This window comes from Balaenoptera borealis (assembly GCF_965194805.1).
Source record: "Balaenoptera borealis genome assembly, chromosome: 2".
In the NCBI taxonomy this organism is placed as follows: Eukaryota; Metazoa; Chordata; class Mammalia; order Artiodactyla; family Balaenopteridae; genus Balaenoptera; species Balaenoptera borealis.
In genome coordinates this window covers 172,133,070-172,151,741 of record NC_138867.1, presented here as the reverse complement: position 1 = coordinate 172,151,741, position 18,672 = coordinate 172,133,070, and the positions used below count along the sequence as shown (strand labels likewise).

The following is an 18,672-nucleotide window of genomic DNA, read 5'->3' as shown; positions in this document are numbered from 1 at the left end:
TACCCAGACACTGGCCCAGAGACAGAGCCCTGTCCAGCTCACTGAGTCCAGTGTGGCCTCAAGGTCTTTGCACAGGCTGTTCCTACTGCCCAGGATGCTCGTCGCCCCAGAACCTATCCTGGCAGATCCTTCTTCTTGTTTTGGTGGACACAGCTCAATGGTGACCTCATCCAAGAGGCCCCAGCCACTCCCCTCCCTCCCTCTGTTGTTTAGCTTTTTTTTTTTTAATAAATAAATTGATTGATTGGCTGCATGGGTCTTCGTTGTTGCGCGCGGGCTTTCTCTAGTTGCGGTGAGCGGGGGCTACTCTTCTTTGCGGTGCACTGGCTTCTCATTGCGGTGGCTTCTGTTGTTGCAGAGCACGGGCTCTAGGCACGCAGGGTTCAAGGAGTTGCAGCACATGGGCTCAATAGTTGTGGCTCGCGGGCTCTAGAGTGCAGGCTCAGTCGTGGCGCATGGGCTTAGTTGCTCCGCTGCGTGTGGGATCTTCCCAGACCAGGGCTCGAACCCATGTCCCCTGCGTTGGCAGGTGGATTCTTAACCACTGCGCCACCAGGGAAGCCCTTAGCTTCTTATTGAGGGGCGCTCACTATGCATCTCTCTCTGGGCAGGGAGCTCGGTGCTTTGGCCACAGCAGCGTTCCGGCACCCACAGCCCCGACCACAGTGGGTCTGTCTTGGCTCATGACTCACTACAGGGCAGCAAGGAGCAGGGGTCTGGGGGGCTGATGTTTACTCCTGTGAGGACCCGGTACACACCCTCCCCACTTGGCTGAGCCTGAGTGCCTCTGGCACCCTCACCACCTGCAGACTACCCAGGGGTCCTGCGTTTAAATCCTGGTGCCGCTTGTGATGGCTGTGACTTCTCTGTGCCGCAGTTTCCCTGGATGCCAACTGGACTTGGGGAACATGGCTGTGCCACCTGCAGCTCAGTAACATGAGGTGGCTGTTTGAGGGCAGGGGAGTCTGTACAGCTGCTGCTCACAGACCCTGGTCACCAGGGCCCCCTCCCAGCAACAGCCCTGGGTGATGGTGCCCAGGCCCCTCCCATTTGAGCCTTGGTTCCCACGTGCTCCCCTCAAAATGGCTAGAGCAAACATGGATCCGGTGGGGATACCTGGAGTAGAGACATTTATTGACAAAAGGGGGCTGGGCTGGGCTTCCAGCCTCTGCTTCTGGCCAAACAGCAAGTGCCCGGTTGAGAGGGCAGCACAGCCCTGGCCTTGTATCCCCACAGCTCCGGAAACGCGTCTGGGGCCGGTCTCAGGCGCTGGGGGCGTAGTGCAGCACCAGCCGGTCAAAGTCGTTTTCCTTCAACGTGAATTGGGGGCGGGGAAGGGGGATGGGGGTGGGCAGAGAGAGAAAGGGGAGAACTTGTGAGCCAGGCCCCGAGCTCCGCGCTTTGCCTGGCAGAGCCTGGGGGGTCTAGGGCTCAGAGACGGGCTGCCTGCATGGGCTCACCTTGGCCTGGTACTCCTTGATGAAGGGGTGGGACCTGTGGGCGTCCTTCAGCTGGGATAGGTAGCGGTTTGTCACCTGTGGGGGAGGCAAGGTTAGCTAAATATGGGGACCCCATGGTGGCTCTGACCTGCAGGGTAGGGAGTGGGGTGAAACAAGGGCCACCTGGCCACACCCAGGCAAGAGCCCTGGTTTCCCCACATTTTCTCCATCACACCCTGCTGCCCCGGAACCATGCTGAATTAGAGAGGACCCTGGCGGGTGGGGAGCACCACCTGGCACAGAGCCTGCACTTGGCACATGGGTGAAGCATGCACCAGGTTCAGGGATGTGGGCTGGGCAGGGACCCAGGCCCTGGGAGAGGCAGGGGGCCAGGAGTGGAAGGCAGGTCAGGGGGGGACGGGGTTGGGAAAGGAGATGGATTTGTTCTGGGCACGTCGTATGGAGACACCTCAGAGGCTTGGGGATTGGAGCCCTCGCTCCCAGCCTTGCCCTACCCGCCAGGCTCAGCCCTGACCATGTGGGGCTAGGGGCGTCTGTCTGGCTCTGTTTCTCCAAAACTGATAGTCTGGGGATGTCTCTGCGGTGAGTGGGAGAGTCGTCCTATCTGTCCTGCACCACCCCAGCCCTGAGGCTGTCTGGGGGGCTCTTCTTCGAGGAACCGGTGACAGACCGTCATGAAGCCCTGAGGTGGGTCCCTGGCCAGCTGGGCAAGGCACCTAAATGGGGCAGTGCCCCAGCATCCTCCTCCCCGCCCTCAGACAAGGTAGGCTCAGCAGGATTGCTCCCCTGAGCCCTGTTTCTCTGTCCTGGTGTCCGCCCCCAATCCTGAGGTGGCACAGGCCGAGTCCCAGCCTGGGAGCCCTGAGCCTCAGCCCACTTGTCCGTAGGACCCACATAGCAGCTGACCTGCAGCCCCGACCAGGGTGGGGACCCTGGGGGAGTACCTGCAATGCCAGCTTCCCAGGGCCGATCTCAGATGCACCCACTCGTGTGGAACAGGTTTTTGCCCCAAGGCCAGGCCAACCTTGAAGTTCAGACCCTGAAGCCCCAAGCTCCCTCTAGAGCCGGGGCCACACCAGAGACCCCTGCCCACCCCAGGCTGGCACCGTGAGGGCTGGAAAACCCTCCTGCACCTGGCTGAGGGTGGGGAGGGTCCTACCTCGGGAGGCTTGCCCAGGTGCTGGGACAGGACGATGAGGTTGATCAGCGTCTCAGGGTGGCCGCTGTCCTGGCAACACAAGGGGACACCAGACAGGCAGGGTCAGCTCCTCCAGGCCCCCATCTCAAGCAGGGCTGGGATTGCAAGACCCAGCATGCCCCCACCATTGGCCACTCCGCAAGGCAGTGATCTCAGGGCCCTCCCTTCTGCCTCCCCACACCGGCTGCTTTCCCAGTGAGCGCGTTGCTTCATGTGCAGACCAGGCGGACACAGAGCCCCCTTGCCTGTCGCAATTTGGGAGGGGCGTTTTTATCACAAATCTCAAAGTAATGGAGTCCAGACCAAGGCGGCCTCAACCTATCACAGCCCAGCTAGCTGCTCCTCCTGCTGCAACGATGAGGCCTGAGACCGTGGGACAGACCCCTCCCGCCCTGCCTGCTCCCCAGGGGCATTGGCAGGAAGCTGCGGGAAATTACCAGAAACTCCAAGGGGGTGGGTGACCTCACCCCACCCGCCCATATTGGGCTCTGAGGCACAGGGAGCTCTGGGAATCAGCTCGGCTGCTGCCTTGGCCAGGAATCCCAGCCAGAGCCCGTGGTTGGGGCGAGGCAGGGACATGCCGCTCAGGATGCAGGGTGCCACAGGCTCGAGGGGCTGCAGGAACCCGGGCCTCCTACACAGATCTGGCTCCACCCCGTGCTGCCCTTCTTTGCAGAGACCCGCATTCTCCCCACAAGCACGGGGAGCTCTGGTAGGCGAGGCAGCTCCACACGGGCAGCCTGACGACGTCAGCCAGCAGGAGCACCCAACTGCCCCCCCTCAGCCTGTCCCCACTCAGCCAACAACCTTCTGACGATAGCTTGGCCCCTCGCAGAGACGAGCACGGAGAAAGCTTCCCATTGGTGTCAGTTTCTCATTATATCAAACAACGTTTCAGATGGCAGCCGTGAGAAGACAACTGTGGCAGCCCTGAGGGCAGCGCTCCAGGCCCTCTGCTCAACAAGGATGGGCAGAGGCGACACCGCCCGTGTCGCTCTCGCTCTCGGCAGCCTGCTCTCCCCTTGGCAGCAAACGGGAGCTGTCTCTCCCAAGCACACACCCAGGTGAGGGATCACCGCGAAAGGCCCCGGGCCAGGAAGCCAAGGCTCAGTGAAGAGACAGGGCGTGGGTCTGCTCAGCTCAGGCCGACGGGGGGCCCAGGCTGACGGGATCCTCGCCTTTCCAAGAGAAGCTAGAACCAGGATTGTCGCTTGCAATCCCGAGTTTTAACTGATATGGCATTAAAATCCCCACATGGCCACAGGCAGGCCACGGGGTCTCGCACACCTGTTTCTGGGGTGGGGCTGCGCCTGCCCATACCTTGTCCAGCGCCTCCTGCAGCACGCCCTCCGCGGCCTCCCACCGGCCCTGGGCCATGTGGCAGGCTGCCTGCCCGTTGAGCAGCAGCAGGGTGGACGAACACTTGTCGGCCATCTCCTGGAAGATGTAGTAGGCGTCCTGCAGCTTCTCACCACCCTGCGGGGACAGTTGACGTCACCGCTTTGTCACCCTGCTGCCCGGCCCTACCCTGCCTGCTCCCTCCTGGAGGGATCCCAGCACTTTGTGGAGACAATCCCAGTGCAGCCGGCCCACGGCAGGCACTCTTTGGACACCGCCCCCTTCCCCTAAGAGACCCCTGTGCAGCTAGTGCTGTGAAGGGGCAGAAGCGGCACGCAGACCCCCTCAAACCCGGCTCCCCAAGCCCTATGTTTATAGACTCGAAAGCCTCGGCTTTGAGAGGGAGAATCAGTGCATGGGGAGCTGGGTCAAGGTCTGAGCTGGGAGCACTGGGACACATGGCCCATCGGGGCGGCCTCTGCTCCAGCAGCCGTGACCCCGACCACCCGAATTCTGAATAGAAGGTTCTGTCCGCCTGGTAAAGACACAGCGCCACACTTGCAGGGGAACCTGAGACCAAGATGTGTTTGTGAAAGACTGCTAGGCTATGGGAGAGAGCTGTTCGGGTTTGTCCCACTAAACTGAATGGATACTGTGGGGTGAGGCCTCAGCCCTGCAAAAGGATGTGCAGATGCACACAGACGAGGAGCACAATTTAAAGGCCCATACGAAAGAGTGACTCAGAGAAAGGAAGCCAAATGTCCAAATCCAGAAATGGGGCTGCTGCCAGGAGAGGGGCGCCCAGGCACGTGGGGACGGGGGGCTGGGCCCAAGGGGGGAAAGCGCAAGGGGCATACAGGCACCAACCCCGTGCCGGGAGCCCGGAGAGCAAGCTGAGCAGCAGCCAAGACCAGGGCCAGACCCCAGAGGAGGGTGCGCTGCCAGCTGGCTGGCTCCGTGCACCCGGGCTGGGGGGCGGGGGGGGTGCGTGCAGGCAGAGGTACGCCGAGTCCGGTTCCATAAACCCCCAGTTTGTTCACTCTGGCTCTGGCCAAGCCACTCGGCTGCAAGGAGCCAGAAGGGGTCAAGCCCGAGAGAGGGGGAAAACGTGCTGGGGCTCCTCCAGGGGACTAGCCCCCAAGAAAGCAGGAGGTCCAGTGCGTCTGTGGAACCCCACGTGCACCCTCCCCACAGGAGCAGCCAGTGCTGCGCGCAGGGGGTCGCCGCCACCTCCTGGCTCCCGGATACTCCTGTCTCTCATGCCCGCACACAAGCCGGGTGCTCACCACAGCCAGGCTGACCCAGGCGGTGGCCAGCTGGGTGAGGGTGGCGTCCTCGTCCTGGTCCTGCATTTTCTTCAGCTCCTTCCTGGGGGCAGAGGAGAGAGGCGGGAAGGTGCCCGGTGGCTGAGTGGCCAGTCACTGTGCCCCGCCCCCCCCCCGAGTTCCTTGCTCACGAGGCCCCAGGACCTCAGGCCCCGGCCCGGCCACCCCCCATCCACGGCTGCACACGCCTCTGCGTGCTTGCAAAGCCCACCCCAACCCTGCAAGATGGGCCCCGCTGCCTGCCTCACAGAAGGAAACTGAGGCACAGACAGTGACGTCCCTTGTCCCAGGCAACACCCTGCAGAGAAGGGCTGGTAAACAATGGTGCAGTCACCCCAATAGACTAGAATGAAATAAATGGAGAAACACTCGTGTCACTGATAATCAGAGCCAGGGGGAGGGCTCTGGGTGGTCCCCATGCCGCATGTGCCCTTGAAGACAGAGGTCTGGATGCTGGAGAACACAGGGTCCCAACATGGCCTGGCCGTTGCTAAGATACCCCCTGATGCACAGGCCACAGCCCAGCAGACCTGGGGGGGAGGGGCTTACCGGGCGAGGTCCAGGCGGTCTAGCTTCAGCAGGATCTGCACCGTCATGGCCATGCTGTGGGAAGGGCGGGCAGTCAGTGGACTCCCACCCCACTTTATCTTCCACCAGGAGCTCACTCTGTGTAAGCACCACCTTCCAGAAACCTCCCCTTGAGTGCTCAGGCCACCAGCCCCGCCTTACAGAGGGGAACACTGAGGCTGAACGTCAGCCCAGCAGGGCCGAACTCAGACCTGGGCGCTGCTCGCTGGGCTGAGCACCCCATCGCTTCCCAGGCCCTGCACTCCCGCCTGTCTCTGCTGAGTGTGACTGGGCCGGGAGCTCCCGTGGGGTCCCCAGGCCTGTGGCCCGCTCCCTGCCCGCCCCGTGGCTGGCCATCCCATCTGTACCCCCCTCTCCTTTCCAGAGTCCCAGAGGACGTGCTGCAGGGGAGCACCTGCTCCCTGCCTTCAGGGCCCACACCCACTGCACCCCCGCCTCGGGCCCAGACAGCTGTGACCGCCGATCACTGATGTGGCCACTTGCTCCCAAGTTTTCCCACCAGAATGTGACCCAGCGCCCAGACCAGCCCAAGAAGAAGCATGAGAAATATTCGTGGGGTGCACTGCCTCACCAGCCGTGTAACATGCCTATTGCAAAGCCCCCTCTGGATCACAGTGGGACATAAATGGATATGAAGGAATACGTGGTGACCAACTAACCAAGGGAAGGCAGAAACCAGAGCGCTCATGGGGGAGAATGGCTGCACCCTGCAGGGCTGGAGCCCTGGCCGCAGGGAGCTGGACACAGCACAGCCCAGAGCCACCTCCTGGGGTGGGGGTGGAGCCGACAGCAGGCTGCACGGGGCTCCAGTGCCCAGGCCTGGAGTGCCCTGAGGGGCGGCCTCAGGGGAGGGTCCGTGGGGCCCAAGGAGGACATGGAAAGTCCAGGGCCCAGGGCAGAGAAACACAAGGCTTCATGGGAGAAGGGAGGGTACAGAAATTCTCAGGCAGAAACAAAGGTGCTTTCTGCTCTGCTGCTGGGAACAGAGGGTTTTCAGCCCCGGGTGCTGTGTCCTCAGAGCAACGGCCCAGCCATGCGGAAAAGTGTGTCTCCTGGACGGAGAACAAGAGCTGCAGCCTAAATGGGAGGCCCATGCCCCACCCCAGTCCCTCTCTTTCAGAGCAGCCCCGCTTGCCGTTCCTATGATGATGGCTGACGAGGCCCTGAGCTGCCCGGACACCAGAGGGGCCACTCACGCTGGCCGTTCCCCCAGTGCAGGACAGCCACTCACCACTCCAGGCTGTCCCCTTGGTGCAGGGTGCGCAGGGCTGCATCTGGGTTCTGGTTGTGGAAGTAGATGGAGGCAGCCATGAGCAGGAAGGTGGTGTTGGTCACGTCCACGCTCCGGCTCATCTCCCGGTCCAGCTCGGCCACGATCCCATCCCTGCGAGACACGCAGCTGCTCAGAGCCCAAGGCAGGGGCGGGAGGCGGCCTCTCCCCCGTGGGAACAGACAGGCCCAGAGAGGGCGAGTCAGGCCCCCCGGGGCACAAAGCAGCGGCGGGCAGGATAGGCCCAGCTGTCTCTGCCGAGCCCCACTAGGTGCCAGTCTCGCCACCTCCCCACCAGGTACTCCTCACCCCTCACATAAACAGGGAAACCAAGGCCAGGAGAAGCGGGGTTGGGTGCTCCAGGCCCTGTGGGGAGTGTGGGGCAGGAAGGGCCACGCCTGGCTCTGCCCACGAAGCAGCACAAATGACCATCCAGGTCTCGAGCTCCCCTGGCCCTCAGTGCTCGGGGGCTGAGGTGTCCATGCCGCCCCGCATGCACAGGGACAGGCTAGCTCAACGGGGACACCTCCACAGGGACACGAGGCCACACAGGTGAACCTCACACTGGCGACGTCACCAACTTCCCAAGGAGGCCAGTGGTCTCAGCAGAGGGTCCTGATCTACCTTGGTCAGCGTCGGGCCTGGGTCCTGAGGGCGGCTGTGCAGGACACCCCACTGACGGGGTGGCTGCCCCCGGTTCCCGAGCTTGGTGTGCAGGCTGCTCCCGGCAGGTGGACGTCGTGCGGGACTGGGGGCTGGGAGCCGGCAGCAGGCTGGAGGTCAGGCTTGCCCGAGGACCAGCCGGACGCCCTCACCCGCCACAGGATACCAGAGCCTTGGTCTGCTTAACCGAAACAAGGAGCTGCAACTCCTTGTTTCAAAGGGCTGCTGAGCGGTTAATGAGAGAAGGGAGGCAAGGGCCCGGCCCTGTGTCACCGCTGGACAAATGCTGTGGCTTGGGACACACAGTCTCAACAAGCGCATACGTTTCATGCGGGTTGCTGGGGGCTGGTGGCCAAGTGCCTGTGTACCTGAGGGCCCCTGGAGGGCAGGGATGTGCCTATTACTCCCTCTGCGCCCACCAAAGAGGTGCCTGACAGACAAATGACTTCAAATCTGAGTCTCTTCCCCGCTCTGCACAGAAGGACTGTGTACAGGGATCACACAGGGTTGGCGTGAGGAGCCCCAAGGCCACCTCACAAAGCTTCCTGCCTGGTTCCTGGCACACAGGCTGTGAACACGGCGCCTGCTCTTGTCCTTGTAACGTTAGTGTTGTACGTTGTTACTGGAACACATTGTGGTTACCCTTATGGGCTCCAGCACTTTCTCCACCACCTGCTCACTGGGCAGTTTGCATGGGGCGGTGGTTTGTACTGCCAGGATGGATGCACCGAGAGCCGCTCTGCTTTCCCGAGCACCTGCCCCACGCCGTGGGCTTCCTGCAGGTTCTTTTCTGTAGTGCTCACAGCAGCCCTGGGGCTCCTTCCCCTTCCGAAAGGAGAATGGGGTTTGTCACCCCAGCTAGAGAAGTGCACAGAGAGGGTGAAGTGATGGCCTCAGGAGGCTGCCTGTCTTAGTGTCCCGGGGTTGCTGTCAGAAAGCCCACGAACCAGGGACAGGATCAAAACAACAGGGGTTTATTCTCTCCCAGTTCTGGAGGCTAGCAGTCTGAAATCAAAGTGCTGGCAGGATTGGTTCCTTCCTCCTAGGGAAGATCTGTCCTGGTCCTTTCTCCTGGGGCTGCGGCAGTCCTTGGCTTGTGTCTCTTTCACCCCAATCTCTGCCTCCATCTTCATGTGGCCTCTGCGTCTGTGTCTTCTCTTCCATCTCTTATGAAGATACCAGTCACCGGATTTACGGCCCACCTTATATCCAAAATGATCTCAAGATCCTTAACCACTTACATCTGCAAAGACCCCCATTTCCAATGAGGCCAGGTTCACAGGTTCTGGGGGTCAGGACACGGACATGTCTTTTGGGAGTCCCCACTCAGCTGCCACTGCTTAAGCCTCTTTGAGTAAATCCTTCAAGTGTCTGTGGACGAAGGAGCCTGATCACAGAAGGTGGAGCACAGGGCGCTGCCCTCCATGAGGAAGGAGCAGGGGTGGGGGTCACAGCAGATAGTCGTACCCACACTTGGGACTCACAGATGGCTGCAGCAGCCTCCGAGGAAAGCGTAGTGTCAACAAGGTCATGACCACATCCTGGTCTAAGAAGTTCCACAGGGCAGAGATCGGGGGAGGGCCCCTCTGTGAGGCGTCACAGTGCTGTGAGGGGCAGCCTGGGTGGTGGAAGGGCCCTGGGGCTGGGACAGGTAGGCGGGAATCGGTTCACAGAACAGAGTGGCTCCCTGTCGTGGGCTGTGCTGCCCCAGCCTTCTATCCCAGCCGCCCTCTGGGGAGTGTTTTACCTCTGAAATCCCAGGGGGCCTCACGACCAGCCCATTCCGAGGGCCGGGGGAAACCGAGGTGCAGAGGGGCCACGGGGCCTGCTGCATCAGGCTGGTGCTCCACGCACAGGTGAGGCAGGGCCACACGGCCCCCACCTGCAGAGGCCGAGTTCACGTGCACCTGGGCGAGCATCCCAGCCAGCAAGGAACAGCCCACGCGCCTGCCTGTGCAGGAACCACCTGAGGCCAGCAGGGCTGGACCGTGAGCTGTCTCAGACCCCGACGGAGCAGCAGGTAACAGGCGGGCCTGGTCCTGGGATGCTCAGCACTTCCAGGTCCCCACAGCCCGGACCACCCCGCCTCTCCTGGCCATCGCCTGAGGGAGTTTGATGACTGCTGGTCTGTGGCACAGGTGGACACGCCCAGCTCAGGGCGAAGACTTGCTGTCCCCTCCCACCCTCCATCTGGGCAGAGATGAACGACGCGTGGTGTGGCTGCCATTCCCTTCCCCGCACAGTGGGTGAGCAGCAATGGCTGGAAGACTGGCTGCAGGGTCCCCACCCTTATGTACCAGGGGAGGCCCTCCTGGCAAGAATGAGGCCCTCACAGTCCCTAGGTATCTGTACACAAGGCCTCATCCCTGATCCCCAGCCCCCCGCCCCCTTTGAAGCAGGGTCCATCACTGCCTCCCACTGTGCAAGTGAGGGAAACTGAAGCTCAGAGAGGTGAGAGGGCAGAGGAGGGATGCCAACTAGACATCCTCTGCCCACCCGGGCCCATCCACCGTGCCCCAGGCCCGCCCCCCACCCAACCTCACCGCCGGCTGTCGCTAGCCAGGTACTCAGCAAACATGCGCACGGCCTGGAGCTCTGGGGCCGAGGAGGGCTTGATCTCATCCAGGACCACGCCGTACTTCCTCTGTGGGCAAGACAAGCAGGCTGTCAGCCCCGCCCGAACTCCCCGTGGGGTTTATATGTTCTCAGACCCCAGGAACATACAAGGACTTCTTGGCTCCAGCACTGCCCTGGTGGAGCCCCAATACCAGGGGCTGGTGCCCACCGCTCCCAGGGACCCCCTCAGCCCACGGCTGCCATCCCCACTGGAGTACGCTGTGGAAGCCAGCACAGCATCACCCGTTAGCTGTCGTGCCACACTGCCCACTGCTCTAGCTGGAGACCCTGGCAGGTCACCGTCCAGCCCCCGGTGGTGAAGTGACGGGGTGAGGGCCCCGCCAGCTCTGGGGGTGGGGTGTGGTGGTGTCACCAGGGGCAGGGGGTCTGGGCATTGGCTTCTATTGAGCAGAACATGCACCCCACCGACAGACACCCAGCAGGGAGGTCACTGCAGGGAGGGGAACTGGAATCAGGGACCCATTTTTCACTGTCTTTCTTTCTAGGTAGTTTCAGTATTTTCGTTGCCACCAACACGTATTCATCTTTTAAAGATATATATACACACACAAATATATGAACACATCCAAGGAGATTCTGGGGTGCGCCGGGGCACCCTACTCTGCTGGGGACCACACACACTGTCTGGACCCCAGCTTCACCCTGGAGGTTGGTGGGGGGAGGGTGGTGAGGGGGACTTGGTCCACAAGGGGGAAGTTCCATCAGGCTCCAGAACGCTCCGTAGAGGGAAAGATGCAAAAAGACCTGGGAAGCCACCCGAGGCCTGATGTGAGGTGGGGGCATCTGCGGAGCCATGTACCCACAACAGAGCAGTCTACGGCTGTGGCTGTGGGACGAGGTTGGTGGGAGGTTGGTGGGCCTGGGGTGGGAACAGGGCGGGGCACAATTCAATCCTGTCTGCAGAGTCCAGATTGTTTTTAGAACAGAAGAATGCAGTCTTACTGTATTATCAGGGTAATGTTGCTTTTTAAAAACCCTAGTGTCTGTGGAAGCAACCTAAATGTCCATCAACAAAGGAATGGATAAAGAAGACGTGGTACATATATACAACGGAATATTACTCAGTCATAAAACAGAACAAAATAATGCCATCTGCAGCAACGTGAATAGACCTAGAGATTCTCAAACTGAGTGAAGTAAGTCAGAAAGAAAAAGACAAATATCGTAAGATAGCGCTTATATGTGGAATCTAAAAAAAGACTACAAATGAACTTACCTACAAAACTGAAGTAGAATTACAAATGTAGAAAATAAACTTATGGTTACCAGGGTGGGGTAAGGGGTCTGGGGGGAGGGATAAATTGGAAGATTGGGATTGACACACACACGCTACTATATACAAAATAGATAACTAATAAGGACCTACTGTACAGCACAGAGAACTCTACTCAATACTCTTTAATGGCCTATATGGGAAAAGAATCCAAAAAAAAAGTGGATATATGTATTTGTATAACATATTCACTTTGCTGTATACCTGAAACTAACACAACACTGTAAATCAATTATGCCCCAAATAAAAAAAAACAAAAAAAAACTAGTGTCTAAACTGTGGGCTTCGGTTAATAACAGTATCAATATCACTGCATCAATTGTAACAAAAGCACCCTGTCAACCCAAAATGTTAATAAGAGAAAATGCCTGTGTGGGGGATGGGCATTTGGAATTCTCTTTGCCATCTGCTCAGTTATTCTGTAAACCCAGAACTGTACTGAACAAGTGAAATCTATCGATTAAGTATAAAAAGAAAAGCAAGAAACCCCAACATTGGCCCTCTGGCCTGGTGCTCCAGGGCCTCAGTGACGTGGCCACCTTCTTGTGGGGGCCACACCAGCTGCTCGTGGTCCCCGCCCCTGCCGACACTCTGTTCCTTACTCTCCTTCCCCAGGGTGTTGGCAGTCATGGTCAAGGGCCCACACTCACCTGTGCCAGGTACGCTCTGTACAGGAAGACATCCCTTTCCACATCTCCCTCCAGGCTTGACGGCTGTGGAAAAGCGGGTCAGAACTCTTGGGGGCTCCGTGCCCAACAGGCCCTCAGAGGCCAGAAGTGGGCAGCTTTCCCAGTGGAGTCTGGGTCCTAGTCCCGGCCCCGGCTCTCAGCTGCCTATGACCTTAGGCAGCAGGAGAGCAGCCTCCGCTGAGGGCACGCAGTGTGCCGGGCACCTCATTCTGTGCCACCCTGACATCTCCCTGGGAAAGGAGGCTCGACTGTCACCCCCACCCATCCAGGTGAGGGATGGGGGCACCAAAAGTGCTGAAACTTCTCCAGCCACACAGCAGGGGCCAGGGCAGAGCCCACGCTTCTGACCACTGGACACGTGGCTGCTTGTGTCAATGGGGAAGGACCCCAGGGTGCAGTGGATCAAAACAGAAGCTGCTCAATGGTATGGGTGGTCCGAGGACAGCAAGGGGTGGGGGTGGGGGTGGGGGTGGGTATGGGAACGCCCTGATGCCCAAGTTTGTACAAGCCGAGAAAACAGGCCTGGGAGGATTCCTATCCGGACATGAATGGTGGATACTGGAGAAGGGATGGGACCCAGCGGGAGATGTGCGAAAGGGACTTACTTTCTGTAATGAATACTTCCATGCCTCTTGTTCCTGTCCTGCTTTTGTTTCAAAACGTTCTTTAAACGTGACAACAGGAGAGATGAAGGTCTGCCTCACTCAGAGGACCTTTCTGGGAGAGCTCAGCTTGGCTGTCCCAGCATAGCGATGTCTGGGTCTAGCCAGGCTGGGTGAGACCTTGGGGACCGCCCATACTCGGGGACAAGGCCCAAGGGCCACACTCCCTCAGCCCAGCCACCACACAGAACCCAGAAGCAGGTGCGAGGTGACCTCATACAGGGTTCACTGTGGGACTGCAAGGGAGGCCCCCACGAGGCTACGGGCAGGCGAGGGACCCTTCCTCGGGAGAACAGCTTTGGACCACGCCCCAGGGTGCTGGCTGACTTCCTGTAGGCCCTGTGGCACCTGGGGTGGCACAGAGCAACTCAGCCCAGAGGGCATGCGGGTGCTGGGACAGGCCACCTGGGGGCTGGGAGAGGAAAGTGACATGGGGGAAGGGGGCCCGGCCACCTTGGAGTCACTACTCCAACAACCTCTAAACCACAGGGCCTGGGGAAAAGCACAGAGAGAATGAACAGCCTGTCCAGCTGCCAGAGCACAGGGACAAATGTTCTGGAGCCCCGCCGGTGGGAGCACGCCAGGACTGCTCTCCCCCAAGGCTGAGAACCAGACTCCTAGTCCCCAGGCCTTCTTCCCAGCCTGAGGGGGTGAGGGCGCTGAACGTGTCCTCCTCCCAGGCCAAGGGAGACTGCGAACAAGAAGCCTGGCTCCTGGCCCCAGCCAGACTCAGGCCAACTTTGCCTCGGGGTCCCAGCAGCTTGCTCTGGCCTTGGTGGCCAGGCTGGGGATCCGGCCATGATTTGGAACACGGTGTCCTCCAGATAAGTGACTCTGAAATGACCCTCAGAGGCGGACACTGGTGAGGACAACCCACCTGGGGTTCCCACACCACCCTCAGTAAAAAAAGAGACAAATGTTGGCTGTTGGTATCTTTGAAGCAGGGACACAGTGGGATGCCTTGTGGGGGACCAGGGTCCCAGAGGCAACTCTGAGCCTCAGCTGCCCCCTTTGTAAAACAGGCACCACCACTGACCCTGCAGGACTGCCAAGGGGGGTCACCGAGACCCCACACACAGACGCTCAGGACCCTCTCAATCAGCCAAAGAGAGGAGAGCTTCTGGGAGGTGTAAGAACAAGGACAGGTGTACAGACCCGGGAATGCCGGGGACTGTGATGCATGCCACCAGGTGAGCGGTCTGGTCCCCAGTCCTGACGGCTCATCAGAATCACCTGGGAGCTCAGAAACCAGAAAAGCCAGGAGGCTTATGTCCACCAACGATGTCCAACCCCGGGGTGGCCTCAAACTGCCTTCAAACAGCTCAGAGGCGCAGCCAGACCTGAGAGCAAGGGGTACTGTCCAGGGAAGTCGGTGATGGGGTTTGGGAAGGAGGATCACGTCCCCTCCCCTTACTGGCCATCAGTGTCCCCTGACCACACTAGACGGTGAGCTCCTGGAGGCTTTCTTAGCTGCTTCATCCCTAACACCTGTGCGGTGCCTGCCATCTTGTGGGCACTTGCGAAATGTCTGACAAGTGGGGAAACAAACATCATCACGGTGCCAGCACTGAGACACACCAGGTGTTCTACCTGGGGCCACCTCTGGTGGTGCCTGAGGTTGCTGGGGCTGCTATAACTAACCACCAGCTGGGCTGAGGGATGTGCTTAAAGAAACAGAAACTTATTCTCTCATGGTTCTGGAGTCCAGAAGTCCGAGATCAGGGTGTTGGCAGAGCCGTGCGCCTTCCATAGGCGCTCTGGGAGGATCCTTCTTTGCCTCACCCGGCTTCTGGTGGCTCCAGGTAGTCCTTGGCTTGTGGCTGCCTCACCCCCATCTCTGCCTCCATCTTTTCTGTCTGCCTCAAGCCTCTCTCTTAGAAAGACACCAGTCATTGGATTTAGGGCCTATCCCAGCTGATCTTGTCTAGAGATCCTTCACTGAATTACAGCTGCAAAGACTCTTTTCCAAATAAGTCACATTCACAGGTCCCGGGTGGACATATCTTTTCAGGGACACCATTCAACCCAGTACAGGCTGCCTAAGAAGGTTTAGGTGGCCTGTGGACCAGAATTAAATCACGTCAAATGGCTCAGCAGGGATAGGACTCCCACTCTTCTGGATGCGTCAGGTAGAATCTCTTGGTTTGGTGCCGGTGCATCTCTACCACGTTGCTAAAGAGGGTGTATATCCCCCAGCTCAGAGGTTGGGCCGCAGTGTGCCTCCAGCAAGAGTGACTGCTGCGGGTTTCCCTGGTGGCGCAGTGGTCAAGAATCTGCCCGCCAATGCAGGGGACACGGGTTCGAGCCCTGGTCCGGGAAGACACCAGATGCCGTGGAGCAACTAAGCCCGTGCGCCACAACTACTGAGCCTGCGCTCTAGAGCCCGCGAGTCACAACTACTGAGCCCACAAGCTACAACTACTGAAGCCCGCGTGCCTAGAGCCCATGCTCCTCAACAAGAGAAGCCACCGCAATGAGAACCCCGCGCACCACAACGAACAGTAGCCCCCTCTTGCCGCAACTAGAGAAAGCCTACGTGCAGCAACGAAGACCCAACGCAGCCAAAGATAAATATAAATAAAAATAAATAAATTAAAAAAAAAAAAAAGGAGTGACTGTTGGGACTTCCCTGGTGGTTAAAAATCCGCCTGCCAATGCAGAGGACACGGGGTTCGCTCCCTGGTCCGGGAAGATCCCACATGCCACGGAGCAGCTAAGTCCACGTGCCACAACTACTGAAGCCTGTGCGCCTAGAGCCCGTGCTCGGCAACAAGAGAAGCCACCGCAATGAGAAGCCTGCGCACCGCAACGAAGACCCAACACAGCCAAAAAATAAATAAATAAATTAATTAATTAATTAAAAAAAAAGTGACTGCTGATCTGGTTTCCTTTGTTTTCCATCACTCTCTACATACAGCAGGTCACGCTGATTCTTTCAGGAGGGAGGTAAAATTTGCATATTATGACACAATAAGACTGAAAGAACACATTGCTGTAATGTAAGCAAAACAGACACACAACGGAAGACAGACGGCGGATCATGAGTATAACGCTGAACCTCACAGGGACCCTACTGAGATGAATGTCATCGTTCCCATTTGACAGGAGGGGAAAGTGAGGCTCAGAGAGGTGCAGTGACTCAGCCCTGGCTGCAGAGAGAACACAGAAGAGACAGAATCTGAGCCCAGGTCTGTCTCAGTCTTCTCGTGGTCTACACTACCCCAGCAAGGAGGCATGTAACAACCATGGCGCTGAACGGATAAGGTCCCCCAGAGATGTCCATACCAGTCCCTGGGACCTGTGAACAGCTTACGTTACATCACAAAAGGGACTTCACAGGTGTGATTAAGATTATGGACCCTAAAAATGGAGACCCTATGCTGGGCTATCTGGGAGGATCCAGTCTAATCACGGAAACCCTTAAAAGCAGAGGACTTTTAGACAAAAGAAATGAAGGAGAAGGGGAAATTCGAGAGACTCCAAGTGAGAACCCTGTGGCTGGTTCTGAGATGGAAGGGTGATATGCGAGGTTGAGGACTGGAGAGAAACATCCAGAAGCCTCCAGGAGCTAAGGGTGGCCCCTGGCCAAGAAGCAGCAACTTGAAGAAGTTAGGAAGGTGCTTCTTCCCCAGAACCTCCAAAAAAGGACATAGCTGGGCCAACACCTTGATTTTAGCCTGGTGAGAGCGGTGTTGGACTTCTACCTACAGAAGCTGCGAGATAATAAACGTGTGCTGTCTTAAGCTGTTGTTTGGTAATTTGTCACAGTGGCGATGGAAAACTAATACAGTCATGCAAATGTTATTTCAACGATTCCTAACCTCTTACTGAAGTCTGTTTGAGGTTTTACCCCCCATTACGCAGATGACACTCAGGGACATGGGGTTCACTGCCAAAGGCCAGAAGGGAAAGCAAGCCTTCTCTACTTCAGAATCCAAATTCCTCCCAACCCTCTGGCTGCCTCTGGGAAGATGTCTGCCACTCCCTTGTGTTGTGTGGCGCTCCGATGGCCTCCCACACCTTCGGAATAAAATCCAAACCCCTGCTGAGGCCCTTCAGGCCCTGCCCCTCACTCTGCCCACCTCATTCTTCATCTCCCCCACTGTGCTCGCCCCACTCCTGCCACACCACCCTCGTATGCCTTGACTATATGGAGCTCACCGCTGCCTCAGCACCTTTGCAGCAACTTATGGGGTTAGAGCCTTCTCAAGGCTTGGTCACAGGTTAAAACGGCAGTCAGAGAGGCCTGATCTGACCACTCCCACGTGAAGCAGCCCCCGCCCCCATTTCTGATGAGCACTTTTTTATCTCCCCTCTCCCTTAGTGGACTCAAGCTGAAACTATGTATTCACTTGATTCGTTACTTGTTTACTCTTCAGGACACTAGACCATGAGGGCAGGCAAAGACCCCGTCATATTCACTGCTCTTAAAAATTCTCCAATGGCTCACTCTCAAAGTGACAGCACCATCCATGTGCCTCCCCAAATGGTGCTGCTACTGGCCCCTGCTGCCCCCTCTCCTGTCACCCACTCAATGCCTGGCTGCCTGGGCCCTGCCTTGAAGGGCTATATTTTCTAGCTCTCAAACAGCCAGGCTCACTCCCACCACTCTCCATCGCACCACCTCCTGACATCTTGTTTATTTACTTGTTTACTGTCTGCCTCCCTTGGGAGCTGAGGCTTCCAAGAGAGCTGGGAGTTTTGTCTATTTTGTCACTGCTTTGAGCCCAGCACGAATATCGTGCCTGGCCCATACAGATGCTCAATGAGGAATGGGTGAATGAATGAATGAATGAGCAAGTCTGGGGAGAAATAACCTGGTTAGTGGGGCAGGGTAACGAGCGAGAAGCCATTTCTCTCTTGAGCCTCCCTTTTCTCACCCGTAAAATGAGGATAAACAACAGTCCCTACTTCACGGGTACTGAGGGCATGGCGGCACAGTGTGGGTGCTCAACAGATGGAAACTATTATTGTTGTTGCTGTCTTTAGTATTACTACTGTAGCGTAATATCATTACCATTGTTATTATTACTATAGCGGTATGAACCCCTCTCTTACTCAAATGCCTCCCAAGGCTCAGTCTGAGTGAGCGCTCAGAGTAAGAAGTATCGCTAAAGTGTTACTGCTTTGAGTTTGGTCATAGAACAAGGATAATTCTTCACCGCGCTCTGAAGAGATGTGGCGGGGGTGGGGGGTGAGGGGGGATGAAACGGCGCGAGGTGAAAAGGGAGGGTTTTTAAAATCAGAGCGCGACCCGCAGCCACCAGGAAGCGTCTTCCGCCTCCGCCCTCAGGGTCCCCCAGCCCCGCAGCCGCCGCACCTTCACCCGCTGCGCCTCGTTGATGCACTGCTGGTAGCTGCCAATGTAGAAGGCATTCTTCACGTCGAACAGCTCGTCCACCTCCCCGGAGCCTCCAGAGGCTGAGCAAGGAGCCGGAGGCGCCATGTCACTGCCCTCTCACCCGCTACTCCCACTAAGAGACACGTCGGCCGGAAAGAGAGAGCCACCGCGGGGCACGCCGGGAAATGTAGTTTACTCGTTCCTCCCTAGAGATGAGCCAATGGGAGA

General features: G+C 58.2%; 1 protein-coding gene across 1 annotated transcript; it reads right to left on the bottom strand.

Moving 5' to 3' along the window:
• Nucleotides 1-1,113: 1,113 nt before the first annotated feature.
• Nucleotides 1,114-18,670, bottom strand: COPE (COPI coat complex subunit epsilon). The gene is made up of 10 exons (XM_082381378.1): nucleotides 18,424-18,670; nucleotides 12,403-12,465; nucleotides 10,386-10,486; nucleotides 7,141-7,293; nucleotides 5,871-5,924; nucleotides 5,283-5,364; nucleotides 3,979-4,134; nucleotides 2,620-2,688; nucleotides 1,461-1,535; nucleotides 1,114-1,310 (listed from the first exon to the last, which is right to left on the bottom strand). Exons 1-10 carry the CDS (start codon nucleotides 18,547-18,549, stop codon nucleotides 1,263-1,265), a joined length of 927 nt encoding a protein of 308 aa, XP_082237504.1. The 5' UTR covers nucleotides 18,550-18,670; the 3' UTR covers nucleotides 1,114-1,262.
• Nucleotides 18,671-18,672: the final 2 nt, after the last annotated feature.

Excerpts from the sequence above, each read along its gene's own strand:
- COPE (XM_082381378.1), bottom strand. The coding sequence starts at position 18,549 with ATGGCGCCTCCGGCTCCTTGCTCAGCCTCTGGAGGCTCCGGGGAGGTG. Across the intron at positions 5,365-5,870 it reads GACCGCCTGGACCTCGCCCG|GAAGGAGCTGAAGAAAATGC; the intron begins GTAAGCCCCTCC and ends CTCTGCCCCCAG. Across the intron at positions 4,135-5,282 it reads CCTGGGTCAGCCTGGCTGTG|GGTGGTGAGAAGCTGCAGGA; the intron begins GTGAGCACCCGG and ends CTGTCCCCGCAG.